The 19628-nt window shown below is 38.9% G+C and overlaps 1 protein-coding gene across 8 annotated transcripts in view; it reads right to left on the bottom strand.

Annotated features, from left to right (window-relative positions):
- Positions 1-19628, bottom strand: part of LOC106056956 (homeobox protein Meis1-like) — a 336165-nt gene that overhangs the window by 47338 nt on the left and 269199 nt on the right. For all 8 annotated transcript variants that reach the window (XM_056024290.1, XM_056024287.1, XM_056024293.1 and 5 more), the window contains one exon: positions 12006-12082. In XM_056024290.1, coding sequence (XP_055880265.1) covers positions 12006-12082 — 77 coding nt within the window. The remainder of the gene's footprint in view (positions 1-12005; positions 12083-19628) is intronic.

Here is a 19628-nt window from a genome sequence, read left to right as displayed (position 1 = left end):
GGGAGAGAAAGAGCGATAGAGAAAGAGAGAGAGAGATAAAAAGAGAGAAAGAGAGAGAAAAAGAGAGAGAGAAAAAAAAAAGAGAGAAAGAGAAAAAAAAGAGAGAAAGAGATAAAAAGAGAAAAAAAGAGAGAAAAAAAGAGAGAGAATGAGAGAAAGAAAGAGAGAGAGAGAGAAAGAAAGAGAGAGAGAGAGAGAAAAAGAAAGAAAGAAAGAAAGAGAAAAAAGGAAAAAGCCACAATTGGTTTTGTTTGTCTGTCAGTCCGTCCGTCCGTTTATTGTATTTTACTTTATTTTTTTGTTACTAAAATGTAAGAGTGCATGTGAACTCTAATATCCTTTCACTAGTCCAACTGAATGCGCCCTTACAATGCAATATTAGCCGCGCATGTCACGTTTTTATCTTGCACATCCCAGTGACTAACTAGTCCGCGCCGGACGGCAAATGGGGAATATGACGTGTCTACTGGCCGTGTGAACCCGATGCCAGCGACACCTTCGGCAGACGAAGCCATAATGGCTGCCGTGCCGAGGGATTTCAATTTTTATTGACAAGATAGCGATCAGTGAACTTCGGTCTTACCGCGGCGCTAGAACCTGGCCATAAAAAGAAACAACAAAACCCATTGTTCTACGCGCAGACTATGCCAGGCTGGCGTTTTGCTGATACAAATCGGGTCTCGAAATTACCAGCATAATGCCTTCGTATGAATCAACCCCGCCCCAATCCAAAAGCTTCAAATCTCAAATGTCACTATTTAAAAAAATGTATTATTAATAATTTAAAAAAAAATCAATTACATTCTAGAATTAAATTACATAATTAAAACTAAAGAAAACGGTAATTGACATTTGTACGAGTTAGTCTACAAAACTTCTATTATTTTGGCCAGTAATAATAATATGCCAACAAATATACATGATTACTTATAAAAACTGGCATGGTTATCATTATTATTATTATTTTACAAAATGGGTGGCTGTATGACCGAGTGGTATGCGCTCTGGACTCTAGTCTCGATGGTCTGGAGTTCGAACTATTCCCACAGCCATCTCCTTCTGTCCTAGCGTTCGGGCAATGTTGTAACATTAGTAATAAATATTCATTTCTATAAAAAAAAAATAATTAAAAAATCACTGCCAGGTTCGAGAGTAGTTTCCTCATACTTCTTGATCCTTGTATGCGCATGTGCAAAAAGAAAACAGTGTCTCAAAATCTGTACACAGAGAAAAGAGGAGAAAGAGAAAAGGTATTTTGAAAAAGACACGTAGAGAGTGACACAAAGAAAGGAGACACTGGAAAAACAAAAGCAAGAGAGAGAGAGAGAGAGAGAGAGAAGAAGAAGGAGGAGGAGAGAAAGATAAAAAAAAAGAATCAATTCAAATTTGGCTGTGACAGAGAAACAGATATAGCCTTAAAGTATTTTTAACGCAATACAAAAATTGTGTATATATTTATTTTGTGATCTAAAAATAGCTTTCTCTTGTTTCCTCCTTTAAGTTTCTCTTGATACATTCCAGAAGCGGAAGAGAATTTTTAAAAGATACTCGTCCAGAAATGCCAAAACCAACAGTGGGGTTATCACTAGCAAGATGGCGTCTCCTAGCAGACGCGGAGACCGCAGACAAATATTCCATTGTGTCCCTGGGTCCAAGCCTCAAGTAGGTCTTTAGATTTCCGCTTCCTCTAGCATCGCAAGGGGACAGAACCCGTGGTTGTTTCCGTAGTAGAATTACAGAAGATGTACAGCTAGTGATGCTGTAGTGGGGGGAGAAAGAAGGTGGGAGGGGGGGGGAGGAGATTGTCCATGAGATGGAAAGGAGAAGCGGGGGGAGGAGTAAAGCCGGGGTTCCGATTACACCGTATCACTTGGGAGGGGGTGAAGAGGCGGAGAGTCTATCTGAATTCCAGAGAGGAGAAATGTTTGTCGACAAAGTAATGGGGGTCATATAAGAATGAGAACTGACCTCTGGGCACTGCTATAAAATGGTCAGTCTTATTTGGCAGGTGTTTGTGCAGGAGCTGTTATAAATGTCAGATAACAGAATCGCAGTTATTATGCGCACATTATGGCATTAAAATTATCTCCCTTGATGTTAGCAAGGCGGTATAGAGCCCCCCCCCCCCGGCCACACTATTTTTCCGGCTGTTTACTTTCTATCTATCTATCTATCTATCTATCTATCTATCTATCTATCTATCTTTTATACTAAAGAATTCCTACTATCATAATAGTTGTTTAAAAATGAATGGATGAAGAAGTAAGTTTCAGCTAAGTATTTCAGACTCGTGTAGATTCCCAAATGACATTCTATGTCATTATCTGATAACACAATGTTGTGACAGTCACTGGACGTAAGGAGCAGAAAACAATGCTGCTTCGAAATAGCTACTCACGCTCAGACACAAGCTACATAGTGTGCACCGATTAGTGTGTTTCTGAGTGTATGTGTGTGTGTGATACCGTGCACTGAAATCCACCAAGAATAAAATTGTATCAAACTACTTTTTCCCCTTTAAAAAAAAAACAGCCTTAACTTCTTAATTACAGTACGTTCAAATGTTTATCCTCATTCTACCCACAAGGCACTCCCTCCCTCCTAACGGTTCATTTGTAAGGGAAGAATTTTTTGTTTGTATCGAGGTCTGTAGCACTCTCTCCACCCAACGCATGCGCAATAAATCATGGCAATCTCCGTACATGCGCGACTTCGTCATAAAAAGATGACGTCATTGGCTTCTGCAACACAAACACACGCACACAGATACACTCGCACACAAAAGAGAGTTGCATTTTTTTTTTACAATCTGCATGTAGACACTGTCTACGTGCTCGGCGTCATGTGTCAACGCTGCCCAAATATCTGTCACAATGTCAAAGTCTTTTACATGTTCCCAGATCTGTTTGGGAACAAAGCCATAGAAGCGTGGCTGGGAACAAAGCCATAGAAGCGTGGCTGGGAACAAAGCCATAGAAGCGTGGCTGGGAACAAAGCCATAGAAGCGTGGCTGGGAAGATCGTGGCCGAGAATGTAGATCCATGACGGAAGATCTTATAAGAAAGTACTTTGATGGAAGTGGTTTTCTTGTTCAGAATCTTTGTCCATGCTTTTCCTTTAATATTTAAACGACTAATATTCATACAAGCCAAACCAGAAGACTATTTAAAACTTTGTATTCAAAATTGGAATTTCATAGACAAATTAATAGTGCACCATTGTGAATATTAAATACCTTCCGACAATCTTGACTTTGTTATGTAGGAATTCTTTCAAATACAGAACAAATAATATGCTTCAGATTATGAGATGTCTGGTGAAGTGGTTTGCGCTTTGGACTACGGTCAAGATGGTCCCGAATTCTAAACCGAACGGTTTCCATTCTTTGACGTCCTGCAGGAAGTTTGGACTAAGACTTAAATAATCTTCGAGTCTTTACAAAAGTCAAAAAATTGAATCATAAACAAAAATATAGATCAAAACGAATCAAATCTATTGGTTCTCAGATCTCGAATCTGGAAGTCTCTAATGAGATTAACGTGTCCAATAGCTCTTAATAAAACATTGTTTACTAGGATTTAAAAAAAAAATAATTACTTTTGATGTTTGAAGAACTGATGCAAAGCAGGCACAGGTCAGAACATCAACTCGAAACAAAGATCAATATTACAAAGGTATTGAAACTCACATAGATTGATGCTTGTGGGGTGCTACTCTGAATGACGCACGCCGACATACGCTTTTCAGAAATCACGTTGGGTCTATGTGTGGCCTGTAACTCATAAACAGTTGCCAACCTTCAAAAGCTTCTTTTTTTTTTTTTTTCAAATCCATTCCCGCCAAAAACAATTTAGCCTAACCCGCTAAAAAATCAGCCTGTATACAAGATTGTCAGCCATCAAACGACTGCCGGATCACGTAACGCTCTGAAGCAGCAAAAGCCATCAGCGTATTAACGCCGGCGTTGCGTCGATACAGCGGCGAAGTCTTGGTCTGGGAGAGAGGAAGAGTGGGGCAGAATCTTCCTTTGCATCCACCGTTTTAAATATTTAGAGAAGCTTGAAAAGGAAAAAGAAATGTACGAAAGAAAAAAAAAACAACGTACTCAACTGGCGCCAGTCTCTGTTTTTATTTTTGAAAGTGGAAGAAAGCATTAAGAGGCAAGTGAAAGAGAATACATCTTTTCATTTATACGGATTACAAAGTCCGTGTGAAAGAGGGAGAGAAAGGCGCGGAGGAATATTTTTTTTTTTTGCCTCTGGTTGGCGCCTTATATTGAAGTGAAGAGCCTAAGTCGTCAAAATAGAAGTTTAAGATGAGCTGTCTAATGTTTCCCTGTGCCTGGTCATGAGCTTGCAAAGTAAACAGAAAAATTATCTTGGAACAAAAAACACGAAAGATTAATTGTTGAAGGACAAAACATCGCTAAGACTTTCGCTTTTCGCGCCACTGTGCCGTACTCTCAAACCTGGAGAAATAGAAGAAAAGATTTTTAAAAATCTTCTTCTAAGGGAGTTAAATCTAAACCAAATTTGAATTCTTGCAAAAATGAGCAGAAATGTTTGATTCAAAGACTTGCTTATTAACATGTATTGATTGGAACTACTGACTAGACTTAGTGACTAGACCCAGCTTCAGAATCCACTGAAACATTAACAATAGAAACAACAACACCTTAACTCTTTGATTAACTTTTTAATGTTAAAAAAAAAAAACTGCTTGTTGTGTAGTATCTCTTGCTGTATATCACAATACCAAGCTATAGATGAGTTGATAGGACCAGGCTATAGATGAGTTGATAGGACCAAGCTATAGATGAGTTGATAGGACATTTTCAAAATGTTGTTTATCAACAAAGGTGGTTACATTCGAGGGAGGTTAACAAACATTTCAGTTTTTTTCCTCTTTTTTGTTATCAATGTTTTGTTATCTGCCTCTCTATATTTGAGTATGATGTTATCTGCCTCTCTATATTTGAGTATGATGTTATCTGCCTCTATATATACATCGCCTGACCCTTCTATTTTGTAGTCTTCTTTCTCGCCCACTGTATCTCCACATTCCTTCTTCTCATTTCTTACATACTCTTATTATCTCTCTCTTTTGCCCCTCTTTGTTTTTCTTCCATCTCACGACCCGCCCCTGTTTATATCCGTGGCAGTCTACATCATGAGATAACCAAGCTGTTTCCAGGGTCAGCATGGAGGACACTTGAGTGTGCCGATAACCAGATTCCTCCAGAGGAGGCAGCATTCCTAGTTAGCCAGTGTAACGCCCCTGTCCGTTTCAGGGATTAAGTAGCAACAAATATGTGTAATAAAAAAGGTCACACTGCTAGATGTTTTTTTTTAATGATACAAAGACATAAAGCCAAGGAGGTGTCCTAAATGATATTTTGGGTAAATCGTTGTTTGGGCCGTGGACTGATTTGTCCAACCTGTAGAAGTGACAGTTATTTCCCCTGTTCTCTTTAAACGCTTTTTTTTAATGAAGTTCTAGATCTATCTCCAACGATCGTGTACCGTACTGTATATCTCATGAGGAGACACTGTCGAAAGACGTAAAGCGTAAGAACTGTTGGTGTAGAAAAGTGAAGGGGCATCAGCCAAGAGAAAGAAAATGAAAGCTCCCCTGTCAGCTAGTTCTAGGACAGATACATATTATATACATGCACGAACTGTAGAAAACTCTTCCTCTCCAGAATTGGCTTGATCAGTCATGCCAGAATCTGCCCCGTCTCGAGACGAAACCAAAGCCAGTGACTTACCTGAGCCAGAAGGAGCCCTATAAATCTGACCCCTAGCTCTGACCTAAATATTGTGGTTTTATTTTTTACATGGCTGCAAACTGTCTGGACATAAGAATAACAAGAATGCTAATAATCTTCCAAAACCTACAAGCCTACTCCACGTGACACAAACATTACCAAACAAAAAACATACAAGCCTACTCCGCGTGACACAAACATTACCAAACAAAAAACATACAAACCAAACATTCAGCAGTCAAAATTGAGCTACCAACGTTTGTACCCGACAAAAAATGACACAAAAGTCGAAAGTCGATCAATAAGACATGACCAAACGTGCACAGCCGTAAAACGGCAGCGACACTAGAACATTTGGTATACATTGAAAATACATTCAGTTATTTGTTGTTGTTGTTGTTTTACCGTACACCTTGTCACAATACAACAAACACACTGTACACAGTTGTAACAGTACAACATATTCATTGTACACAGCTGTAAATGGCAGCATATATCTTAATACACTTGTAGTGAAACCGCTAAATCCAGGGGAATCAATATTTAGATCTACTTCACAGAAATAGCAAACATCTTAAGACATGAATCCAACTCTAGATATTTTAATTATTTGTTAAACTCAGATCTAGATCTAGAGAGCCAGGTGGAGTGTTCGGAGATGAATATACAATTTTTTAAAAAATTAAATCAACACCCACCTTACCTCACCCACGAAAAACAAGACCAAAAAAAAACATATCGGAATCTGGTCATTTAGAGCCTCCCCCCTCTCTGGTAGCTGCGCCTCTGAATCCAGGTTGCTCATTGCTGCTAAAAGGAGAACCAGTACAATTAGTTTTAAGTTCAAAGGCCATCACATTTTGGTGGCTTACGTGACGTCTGCAATCCTAACCTGGCTCTAACTAAACTAGGTCACTGACATAAATAATCAGCAATGTAAACTCCATTTTCATTTTTTGGTTAACCTAACCCTAGTTCCTAGATTGGTAAATCCCCAGATCCCCCCCCCCCCACCCCTTCAGCTAATAATAAAATAAAAAGGAAAAAAAAAAAGGTTTTGGTCCACCGGTACCTGGTACAGCGATGTCATAACACTAGACTAAATGGCACTCTAGAACTTTTTTTTTTTTTTTTGGAACAAGATTTGGGGGGGGGGGGTTCAATTGTCCTTGTCTTTCCTCCTCCTACTGCCAAACTTCCACCACGAAGAGTTATCTGTTCCTGTCTGCAAACCTCGGAGAGAAAAAAAAAAATATCCTCACTCTCTTAAACGGCAGGCCAGTCAATAAAGGGAGATAAACTACGGACTAAAGAGTCTAGAAAACAAACACGAGTAACTGCAGGATCCGGACCAAAGACAACGGCGGAGAAAGTCCATAAACCTCCACCCCATCTCCATCTCCCCCCCCCCCCCATTTTTTTCTTCTCCCTAACGGTGACTGCACCTGGGAGGGGTGAGGGGGTGTGGTGGGTATTGAAGGGCCAGAGTGTCAGACCCGTAACAGTTTTATGCCCACTTCTGACCCTCCAGAGCGGCAATTATGCCGTAAACTCTCTAATCCGAATCAGTAATTCCGTCTGGAGATTTCTGCTCCTGTAACCACTCGTGGTGACGTCTCCAGATCTGTAAGACGTCTTCTCAGCTAGGGAGAAGGGTGGAAGGGGGTGGCCTATCTAAAGACAAGGAATAGAGAAAATGTGTGTGTATATTGTGTTTGTGTGTGTACAAGAGATGCATTTTCTTACGGTGAGTGGAGCTTCATATCCCGCAATGTAGATCACACATATGTGGTTAATCGATACAATGAAACTAATTTGTTTGGTGTCAGAAGTGGTAAAGCTCATCGCTTCCAAATCTAAGGGACATAACTCTGAATCCACGTGAAGCTTGCAATTTCGATTTTTTGAGACTCATAGGACGTTCTAGTGTCGAGCCAACTATAATGGCTACCCGGCAAGTCGTTGTGCTGGACACATTTCACTCTCGTGAATCATAGTCCAGAGAAAAACTATATGCATCATCCGTCCATGTTCGTTGAGTAAAAGGTTGAGTACAATAAAAGATTTTACGTGTATGAGAAAGAGCTGTTACTCAAACCGTCTAAAAAAATTTCGAGTGATTGTTACTCCTGAGACGAAGTCAAGGCGGGAAGCAGTGATTGCAGCTATTATTATCTGATGGCTAGTTCTACAAAGTGACCACATATTCAACTTACAATGACATCAAGATTTGCCCAATTTCGATCTTTTCCTATGGAACATGCATCTCTGACACACTCAGTTCAACCGGTACAGCAGACCAATGGGTTTATATGGGTTGTGTGTGAGTGTTTGGAGGGGGCTGGTAAGGATGAGACTGTGGGGGGGGGGGTGTGCCTGCTAGACAAGAAGAAACGTTTCCTGAAGTTCTGGAAGTGCTCTTCTCTAATTCTCAACTCCCTGTCTCTCTTTTCTCTCTTTCTCTCTCTTTCTCTCTTCTCTTTTTTTTTTTTAAACATGGACAACTGCCCCGAATAATCAGAACTGACAGTAATGGCCGAAAATGTTAGGGTCACGTGTCCCGGAACTGGCTGACATTTGGAACGACTTTTAATGACATCATCGAGACTGGGTGCAGAGGCATCATGAAGAGAACTTAACGACAGCGCAGAGGTGGACGTACAAGACGTGGGCGTCTCCGAGATGACGTTAATGAGCATGAACCCATCGGCGGCACTTCCACGTGAACGTGGACAACAATGACAAAACAAAGAGAAAAAAAAACGCAATCTTTGTGGGATGGAGGGGGGGGGGCCTCTTGTCTTTTATGGAAAGTGCTGGAAAACATTTGAATTGTGAGGAAAAGAAATAACAGAACGAGAGGTGTCATGAAATAATGAACTCATTAATACTTGCATTACAAACATATACATCTTGACGTCAATACCAACATTGTAACTTTCCATTCGTTGCGTTCAGTATAAAGTGTAGGTCTAGTTGGATGGCTGCCTGGTCGTGCGATTTGCGCGCTGGACTGTCGTTCGGACTTATCGATAGTCCCGGGTTCAAACCCTGCCCGCTCCCATCCCCCGTAGTCCTGCGGGAGGTTTGGACTAGGAAGTAAACTATCTTCAACTCTGAAGGAACATCCGAAACATGTAAAACATTTTTACAAACCAACAGTTAAGACAATTTTTTTTAAAATGCCTATTATTAGCTCACACTTTCTTCATGGTCAAGGGGTGAACAAAATACAGAAGACAAACTCTCACGACGTGGAATCATTTATTTCAGGCTACAATCTCAATGATTAGATACACTGATAGATCAGCGCACTAGTAACCAAGTGGCGTAGATTCGAACCCCATATTTACTTTTTTTTTTCGTTGTTTTATGAGAAATAATAAAAGATTGTTAACACTATTAGTTGAACATAAAGTTGGAATTGATTTCTTAGACTTATTGAATTATATCTTCCCCCTCAGTTTGGCGACAATGCGAATTGATGCCAGGGAAGAGTGATAATTTTGTCGATTTGTTTCCCTTTAAGCTTGCGATAAAACAAATTTACATTGTCTTAAGCAATAGTTCGTATATTTCAAGAATTCAAACTGACCGAAAGACACATCCAGAGGAAAGTCAAGATGATACATAGAAAAACCAAGACAGGAGCGAAAAAAAAAATTTAACGAAAAAAAAAAAAGAAGGAAAAAAAAAAAAGAAGAAGATAGGCGGGCGAAGAGAGGGGAAAAAAAAAAGAATAAATTAATAGAATAATTCAGTGCCAAAAAGGTCTTCCCAGTCCAAATTGAAATACGCGGACGGAAGCTCATGAGTCTGTGAGATTAACTGAAGAGGGGCACGACGGGGAAACTATGGATGCCAATCTTATTCTCTAATGGTCTGCATTTAATAAAGAAAGGAATTATAGCAGCGATAGAGTAGGAAAGCGAAAAAAGGAGAAGAGAAAAGGGGGGGGGGAAGAGGAAGCCAAGAGGAGACAGAGAATAGAGGATGGGGGAGATGTGGGTCAGGAGTACATCTTTAAAAAAAAAAAAGAAGTTACTAGATGGACGGAGAGAGAAAGGAGAACACAAACTGAAGGATGAAAGAAACGAAGCAAGAGATGTCTAGGGAGGGGGAGGTGCATCTCAGATAGTTGAAAACTGTGAAAGTCTACCAGATAGATCAGTCTATATATTACTGTGTGTCTGTGTGTGTATTTCAAAAAAAAAAAAAAGGGGGGGGGGAATAGTACTTATGCAGGTAACAAGTGAGGATTTAGGAGAGTTGGGGGGGGGGGGGAGGAGAGAAATGGATTCTAAGCAAGCGAGAACTCGTGTTGAAAGAAACAGAGTTATGGTTAACCTTCTGGACACATAGGAGTTCATGTTTTCTTACTAAACTCGACTTGGGGTTTACGTCTTTAAAAAAATGCGATTTTAACCCTAAGCTCTGCTTATCATGCGCTGTGCACACTTTGATTTGTTTTCAGTCCAATGTCTCAGGTTTTGAGTCACGTGTTGCAGGTTTTGAGTTACGTGTTGCAGGTTTTTGATCACGTGCCGCGGCACATTGAAATAATAGATTTTTAAATTAACGGATTGAATTTATTGTTGCTAAATCATAATTTACTAGAACGTATTAGTTTTTGTTTTTCAAAAATGTTACTTTGTTACAATGACGTAAAAAAAATAACAAACAAAAAATAAAAAAAACCTAGATGTTAAGAAAATATATTTAAAAAAAACAACTAGATAAAACCATAAAAAAATAAAAATTAGATTTAAAAGAAAAAAAAGTTAATAAGGTAAAAAATTAATGTAAAAAAAAAAGATCCTAGATGTTAAATAAAATACAATGCTAGATGCTAAAGGATATAAAAACCTTGATTTAAAAAAAAACACCTAGATGTTAAGAAAAGTAAAATTGATATATTTAAAAAAATAGGAACCTAGATTTTTAGGAAAAATAGAAACCTAGATGTTGAGAAACAAAAAAAACCCAGATGCAAAAGAAACCTATAAAACCGGTGGTAAGAAGAGATAAGACAGAGATTTCAACACAATGCTGTAACTCTCCTGGTTCAATTCCCCACATATTTTTTGTTCACTTTCCAACTGTAGCCTCTCACTAATATCATTAACCCTAGGCGTAAGCTGAAGCAATTTCAGGGCAATTTCCAGGACAGCTGATACGCTAGTACTTAAGTGATGGGGGAAATGTATGGGAGGAGGGGAGATCTCACTGGGGGGGGGGGGGTCAACTTAGGTGACGTAAAACTACTTACATGTGATATAACCTACAAGCTCTTTTTTTTTAAAAGGGGGGGGGGGAGAAGTAGCTACAGACAGAATTGAAGACTTGAGTAGAGAAAAGAAAGGAAAAGGTTGGTGTGTGTGTGAGTGAGAAAATGAGTATGTGTGTGTATGTGTGGCAGGTTGAGAGGAAGCAGATTATGTCAGTGTGCTTCTTTGTGTCTTGTCTAAGAACTGCCACTGGACTAAAGTATTCATACCAAAGAGATAGAGTGGGTAGTTCTCTAAGGGAACTAGTTCACAATATCTATGCATGGGTAATCACAGATAGTTCCGTCGTCAAAAGAAACGGATTTTTTTTAAAAACCAGTTCCAAGTCAAGGTTAGTGTTGCTAAGTTAAAGCCATCCTCTAGACATAGTGTTTAGGTCAATGCCAATGTTTAGGTCAATGCCAATGTTTAGGTCAATGCCAATGTTTAGGTCAATGCCAATGTTTAGGTCAATGCCAATGTTTAGGTTAATGCTGGCTCCCATATATGCATTGAATACGATTTTTTGTGATGGCCTAGATTTGAAAAACATTTGGAAAACGATGTCTCAAATTGATGGCGATGAAAGATACATTTTAAAAAAGCAAATATAAAAATGCCGTAAAGAAGACAAAGACTTGAAGGAACTTTCTGGAAAACTCCAGAGGAGGAATATAACACACAGGTAGGGAAGGAAAAGGAGAGGGGGGGGGTGATGTAGGTCAAAACTCACCTGGGATGTAAAGCCAAAAAAATAATGAAAGGACAACCCCCACAAAATATTTTTACTTCAGATAGATTGTTTTTGAGTGGAGAAAGGGTTACATTTTTACTCAAATGGTCAGTCTGAGAATTTTTTTTTTGGATAAGTGGTTTGACATAACGTTTGTGTGAATGTGTGTGAATGTGTGTGAACGTGTGTGAATGTGTGTGAACGTGTCTAGTCTAGGTGTCAAAAATTAAAAACTTACCAGTTGTTGACTTGTAAAATAGTTAAGCCAGTGTCCTGGGCGAGCTGTTTCTTTTGTTCTTCTGAAGGGTACGGATGCTGAAATACAATCAAGAAATATATTACATACATGTGAACCAACTGGACTTCAGGTCTAAAAACACTCTAACTAATTTATTTTTGATGTAAAGATAGAAGATAAGAATAGAGTGTAAAGATAGAAGATAAGAATAGAGTGTAAAGATAGAAGATAAGAATAGAGTGTAAAGATAGAAGATAAGAATAGAGTGTAAAGATAGAAGATAAGAATATAGTGTAAAGATAGAAGATAAGAATAGAGTGTAAAGATAGAAGATAAGAATAGAGTGTAAAGATAGAAAATAAGAATAGAGTGTAAAGATAGAAGATAAGAATAGAGTGTAAAGATAGAAGATAAGAATAGAGTGTAAAGATAGAAGATAAGAATAGAGTGTAAAGATAGAAAATAAGAATAGAGTGTAAAGATAGAAGATAAGAATAGAGTGTAAAGATAGAAGATAAGAATAGAGTGTAAAGATAGAAGAAAACAATAGAGTGTAAAGATAGAAGAAAAGAATAGAGTCCTGGGACAGTCTGGAATCCAGACTTGAAAGACGGAACATAAAGATAGCTCTGAATAAAGGGGATGGGGGGAGGGGTTAAGAAGCTGGACATAACTTTCCAGGGATATTACTGTCAAAGACAGTTAAGATATTACAAGAGCAGATAAATGCGCAATTTCTTTAATCACATAAATAAGAAATATTGAGACTACAAAAAACACTTTCTATTAGAACAGGTGCTTTGACTGTTTACAAAACCCGATTTATAGCATAAGCATGAATTCTAGTCGACTGAGCAAGTGCCATTGTTTGACTAAATTCCCCCCACATTCAATTTGGATTCATACTTAAAATGAACCAAGGCGTGGGGGTGGGGGGGGGGGGGTAAATCTAGACACAAGGTGCTTCCAGCTTCAGAAATATTGTTATTTATAGCTATTTATGTGTGTGTGTGTTTCGCTATCGTAACAACAGGCGTCGGTTAGCGTCAAAAGTAGGTTCTAATGTACGGACTCACTTCCAGCTACAAGCACTCTTGTCGAGAAGATACCGGCTCCACATTCGCATGGATTCCGTCTAAATAGACATCACTTATCTACACAACTTGGAAATCCAACAATCCCCCCACCTCCCTTCCGTTTTTTTTTTCTGATGAGATGGAAGGCGGGCGCCTCAAAACGAGGGCGTTTTAGAAATGAAGGGCTCCATTAAGTCAGAATATATGAGAAACATATAACGTAAGAGGGTGCACCACATCCCAGCTCACTCACCCATTCTAGTTAGGATTTTACGCTAGGAAAAAAAAAAGGGGGGGGGGATTTGGGGGGGGGGGGTGTTGGTAAGAGAAGGAGTGAAAGGATAACTATCGACATTAGGTGACCCCAGTGTGACCCCAGTGTGCCGAGTGACTACGGCACACCAGTAGCGGGCTGCAGCAATAATTTCCTGTAACTACCTCGAGTTACAGAACAATTTGACGTAAAGTTGATGCTTGCCATCTACAGAGGGGTCAGTCGCTGTAAGACTGCTATCCCCTCCATCACCACCACCCCCCCCCCCCTTTTACCTCTTAGTCTACTCAAAAATTAAACCCCCCAAAAAATTCTAAAAGAAAATATATGTCATTGGTAAGAAAAATGGACTAGTTCAGCAGGAGGGGGGGGTCACTCTCACATAGACACACACACATACATATGCATACAAAAATCTCATTTCCGGCGTAAAGTACCAGGCTATCATGGTAGGTACTTTCACTAAACTTCCGGACGATGGACTAATGTCCGGACAATCAACGAAATGTCAACCGCAACCCAGGGCGCCGTGGAATTCATAGCAGTTAAACTTTAGGGCAAAACATTGACACCCGTTCTACGACTGTGTCTTCCTGTGCGTGTGTGTGTGTGTGCGCGTGAGTGTGCTCTGTGCTATGTCCTTACATCTATGTGTATCTATTTCAACTGTACGTTCTAATGCGACACGATGGCTAATTGTTTGATGTTTCATTTGTTACTATATATTTGATAGTAGTACATTTTTTTGTAGGAATAACCCAGAACGAGGGAACAGAAAAACATAGATGGGAACAAGACTAGGATGTTTTCAAATGAACTATGTCCACAGCAACACTAAGTAGTGCAGTAACGTACAGGTTTTTGGTTTCTTTGCTAATAAAACTGTTAGATCTGGGTTTATTTATTTTCTTAGGTGGACTGCTGAAACAACCACGAAGTCGACCGTGTCTCTTTTCATGCTGTAAACTCTTGTCTCCATCTAGAAAGTGCTAAATGCAAAGTTAGTTTCATCAAAGTTTGGACGCAAAGAGAAAGTTAACTGGGAAAGCAAGGAGGCGATAGGGGAGGGGGGAGCGCCCAAAAGGTCACCCTGGACGTGATCGGTGTGAGCCCATGATTGCCCGCTGCTGTGGTACAGGAAACTGTGGGACTATTCACTTAACACGTACGCTGCGGTTTCGTCGACCACAAAAGTGGCCAGTTAGCAGAAATTACTGCGTCACTTACGCGCCTTATTCTCTATTTAGATACCTCGCCCCCCCCCCCCCTACGATAACTAAAATCTGTTAAACAGAGTAGAAGCTACGGCTGTATTGCCCCTGCAATATAGTGCCCCCCCCCCCCTTTTTGTTTTCTTTTTCATTTCAATAATTAACAAGACACAAGTGTTGTTGTTGTTTTCTTGAGAAAACAAATAAAGTAAAAATACGTATTTGTATTAATTTTACCTTTTCAACAGCAAACAGACGCCAAAAAAGATGACATTTAAAAACAATCTAAGTTGGCAGCAATTTTATGATTGATAGTTAATAATAGTGTCATTGATACACTTGACAAGACGGAAACAAAAAAAAATTCTGGAAATAAAAAAAAAAGGTTTTAAAAAAAAGGAAACTATCTACATATCAATAGGCCTAGCTGTGTTTGGAATTGAAACTATCTACATATCAATAGGCCTAGCTGTGTTTGGAATTGAAACTATCTACATATCAATATGCCTAGCTGTGTTTGGAATTGAAACTATCTACATATCAATAGGCCTAGCTGTGTTTGGAATTGAAACTATCTACATATCAATAGGCCTAGCTGTGTTTGGAATTGAAACTATCTACATATCAATAGGCCTAGCTGTGTTTGGAATTGAAACTATCTACATATCAATATGCCTAGCTGTGTTTGGAATTGAAACTATCTACATATGAATAGGCCTAGCTGTGTTTGGAATTGAAACTATCTACATATCAATAGGCCTAGCTGTGTTTGGAATTGAAACTATCTACATATCAATAGGCCTAGCTGTGTTTGGAATTGAAACTATCTACATATCAATAGGCCTAGCTGTGTTTGGAATTGAAACTATCTACATATCAATAGGCCTAGCTGTGTTTGGAATTGAAACTATCTACATATCAATAGGCCTAGCTGTGTTTGGAATTGAAACTATCTACATATCAATAGGCCTAGCTGTGTTTGGAATTGAAACTATCTACATATCAATATGCCTAGCTGTGTTTGGAATTGAAACTATCTACATATCAATAGGCCTAGCTGTGTTTGGAATTGAAACTATCTACATATCAATAGGCCTAGCTGTGTTTGGAATTGAAACTATCTACATATCAATAGGCCTAGCTGTGTTTGGAATTGAAACTATCTACATATCAATATGCCTAGCTGTGTTTGGAATTGAAACTATCTACATATGAATAGGCCTAGCTGTGTTTGGAATTGAAACTATCTACATATCAATAGGCCTAGCTGTGTTTGGAATTGAAACTATCTACATATCAATAGGCCTAGCTGTGTTTGGAATTGAAACTATCTACATATCAATAGGCCTAGCTGTGTTTGGAATTGAAACTATCTACATATCAATAGGCCTAGCTGTGTTTGGAATTGAAACTATCTACATATCAATAGGCCTAGCTGTGTTTGGAATTGAAACTATCTACATATCAATAGGCCTAGCTGTGTTTGGAATTGAAACTATCTACATATCAATAGGCCTAGCTGTGTTTGGAATTGAAACTATCTACATATCAATAGGCCTAGCTGTGTTTGGAATTGAAACTATCTACATATCAATAGGCCTAGCTGTGTTTGGAATTGAAACTATCTACATATCAATAGGCCTAGCTGTGTTTGGAATTGAAACTATCTACATATCAATAGGCCTAGCTGTGTTTGGAATTGAAACTATCTACATATCAATAGGCCTAGCTGTGTTTGGAATTGAAACTATCTACATATCAATAGGCCTAGCTGTGTTTGGAATTGAAACTATCTACATATCAATAGGCCTAGCTGTGTTTGGAATTGAAACTATCTACATATCAATAGGCCTAGCTGTGTTTGGAATTGAAACTATCTACATATCAATAGGCCTAGCTGTGTTTGGAATTGAAACTATCTACATATCAATAGGCCTAGCTGTGTTTGGAATTGAAACTATCTACATATCAATAGGCCTAGCTGTGTTTGGAATTGAAACTATCTACATATCAATAGGCCTAGCTGTGTTTGGAATTGAAACTATCTACATATCAATAGGCCTAGCTGTGTTTGGAATTGAAACTATCTACATATCAATAGGCCTAGCTGTGTTTGGAATTGAAACTATCTACATATCAATAGGCCTAGCTGTGTTTGGAATTGAAACTATCTACATATCAATAGGCCTAGCTGTGTTTGGAATTGAAACTATCTACATATCAATAGGCCTAGCTGTGTTTGGAATTGAAACTATCTACATATCAATAGGCCTAGCTGTGTTTGGAATTGAAACTATCTACATATCAATAGGCCTAGCTGTGTTTGGAATTGAAACTATCTACATATCAATAGGCCTAGCTGTGTTTGGAATTGAAACTATCTACATATCAATAGGCCTAGCTGTGTTTGGAATTGAAACTATCTACATATCAATAGGCCTAGCTGTGTTTGGAATTGAAACTATCTACATATCAATAGGCCTAGCTGTGTTTGGAATTGAAACTATCTACATATCAATAGGCCTAGCTGTGTTTGGAATTGAAACTATCTACATATCAATAGGCCTAGCTGTGTTTGGAATTGAAACTATCTACATATCAATAGGCCTAGCTGTGTTTGGAATTGAAACTATCTACATATCAATAGGCCTAGCTGTGTTTGGAATTATAACTATCTACATATCAATAGGCCTAGCTGTGTTTGGAATTGAAACTATCTACATATCAGTAGGCCTAGCTGTGTTTGGAATTGAAACTATCTACATATCAGTAGGCCTAGCTGTGTTTGGAATTGAAACTATCTACATATCAGTAGGCCTAGCTGTGTTTGGAATTGAAACTATCTACATATCAATAGGCCTAGCTGTGTTTGGAATTGAAACTATCTACATATCAATAGGCCTAGCTGTGTTTGGAATTGAAACTATCTACATATCAATAGGCCTAGCTGTGTTTGGAATTGAAACTATCTACATATCAATAGGCCTAGCTGTGTTTGGAATTGAAACTATCTACATATCAATAGGCCTAGCTGTGTTTGGAATTGAAACTATCTACATATCAATAGGCCTAGCTGTGTTTGGAATTGAAACTATCTACATATGAATAGGCCTAGCTGTGTTTGGAATTGAAACTATCTACATATGAATAGGCCTAGCTGTGTTTGGAATTGAAACTATCTACATATCAATAGGCCTAGCTGTGTTTGGAATTGAAACTATCTACATAATAATAGGCCTAGCTGTGTTTGGAATTGAAACTATCTACATATCAATAGGCCTAGCTGTGTTTGGAATTGAAACTATCTACATATCAATAGGCCTAGCTGTGTTTGGAATTGAAACTATCTACATATCAATAGGCCTAGCTGTGTTTGGAATTGAAACTATCTACATATCAGTAGGCCTAGCTGTGTTTGGAATTGAAACTATCTACATATCAATAGGCCTAGCTGTGTTTGGAATTGAAACTATCTACATATCAATAGGCCTAGCTGTGTTTGGAATTGAAACTATCTACATATCAATAGGCCTAGCTGTGTTTGGAATTGAAACTATCTACATATCAATAGGCCTAGCTGTGTTTGGAATTGAAACTATCTACATATCAATAGGCCTAGCTGTGTTTGGAATTGAAACTATCTACATATCAATAGGCCTAGCTGTGTTTGGAATTGAAACTATCTACATATCAATAGGCCTAGCTGTGTTTGGATTTGGTTGTCGTTGGTCTTGTGAATTGTAAAAGTGCTTGCCAACTAGTAAGAGGAAAATAGAACTTTGTGAACCAATAAGATTGCTGTCGTCTGCTGTTAAAGAAGATAAAAAAAATGGCGGGAAAGGGTCCTCTTTAACGGCTATGGTTTATTTGACTTCTTATTTAATCAACATGTTAAATGCTGTTAGTGGCGACAGGTGACTGTGCATATCCTAAAAGTATGTTACAGAACGGTCATCGGCTTTCATCATGTTAGAGTACTATATCTCTAACTTTGTAGACACTAAATGTTAAGATATTGAAACATAGTCATCTTGCAACGTCAATCTGCATGCATTACTCAGTTATGTTGTTGTTGTTGTTGTTGTTGTTTTTATGAACAAACAAAAAACTGGGGGGGGGGGGGAGAGAAGAGGGGAAAAAAAAGAAAGAAAAAAATTAATTCAATTCTACTGTCCGCATTGAGACCTCCAACGTAAGCTCCAGCAACCCATCTTCCTTTCATCGCGGCTCAGGCTGGCCGGAAATGCGTCATCTGTCACCGTGGCAACATGCAAAGTCAATGGGCTGGGCTGAATTCAAATGGCCTCATTTGGGCACGTCCTGGAAATCCCAAAGGAAAAAAAAAAAGAGGCTCTACGGCGGAGATCGCTAGAAACTTGAAATGTTAAGGAAGCGAGGGGGTGGTGTGGAAGGGGTGGTGCAGAAACAACGCGGGGGAACTTACTGGACACGCGCGGTCTGGCTAACATCTGTTTATGTATCTTTTTTTTTTTTTGTGTGGCTAATGGCTGACGTTGGGGTGGGGGTGGGGTGGAGGAAGACACCCTAATGAAGGACTCCCAGGGATGACCACAAAGATCAGAAGGAAGACGCTCTCTCTGAGAACAGCCGATTGTAACGTCCGCTCTTTTGGCATGTCCGTGTCGCATTTGCGGCTTTAAGCGTGTTGTCGGTGCATACATTCTTGATTTATTTCGCTGCGAACATTAAGTGCCGTACGGAAAAGAAGAGGGTGCAAGTGAATATGAAGTGGGGGGGGGGGTGAGAGGAGAGTGAGCGGAAGAGGGGGGGGTAGCATTGTACCAGGGAAAAAAACGTAAATATTCAGAGCGATGATTTTTGACAATCGATAGGTGATTATAGATCTCAATATTTTATTGATATAAGTGTAATGTATATCTTAGCTGACTCCATTACCCTGTTACGTAGAAATATATTATCTTAGGATTCCATTAGGTGAACACATTTATTGGATTGGATAATTATTACATGAGTGGCGTCAGGGTTACTATTACTTTCAAAAAGTACTTAGCCTATTCCTTTTATCCGCCATGTTTATATA

Source organism: Biomphalaria glabrata, chromosome 3 (genome assembly GCF_947242115.1).
Source record: "Biomphalaria glabrata chromosome 3, xgBioGlab47.1, whole genome shotgun sequence".
NCBI lineage: Eukaryota > Metazoa > Mollusca > Gastropoda > Planorbidae > Biomphalaria > Biomphalaria glabrata.
Note: the sequence above shows the minus strand (reverse complement) of the source record. Positions and strands in the feature narration are given on the sequence as shown.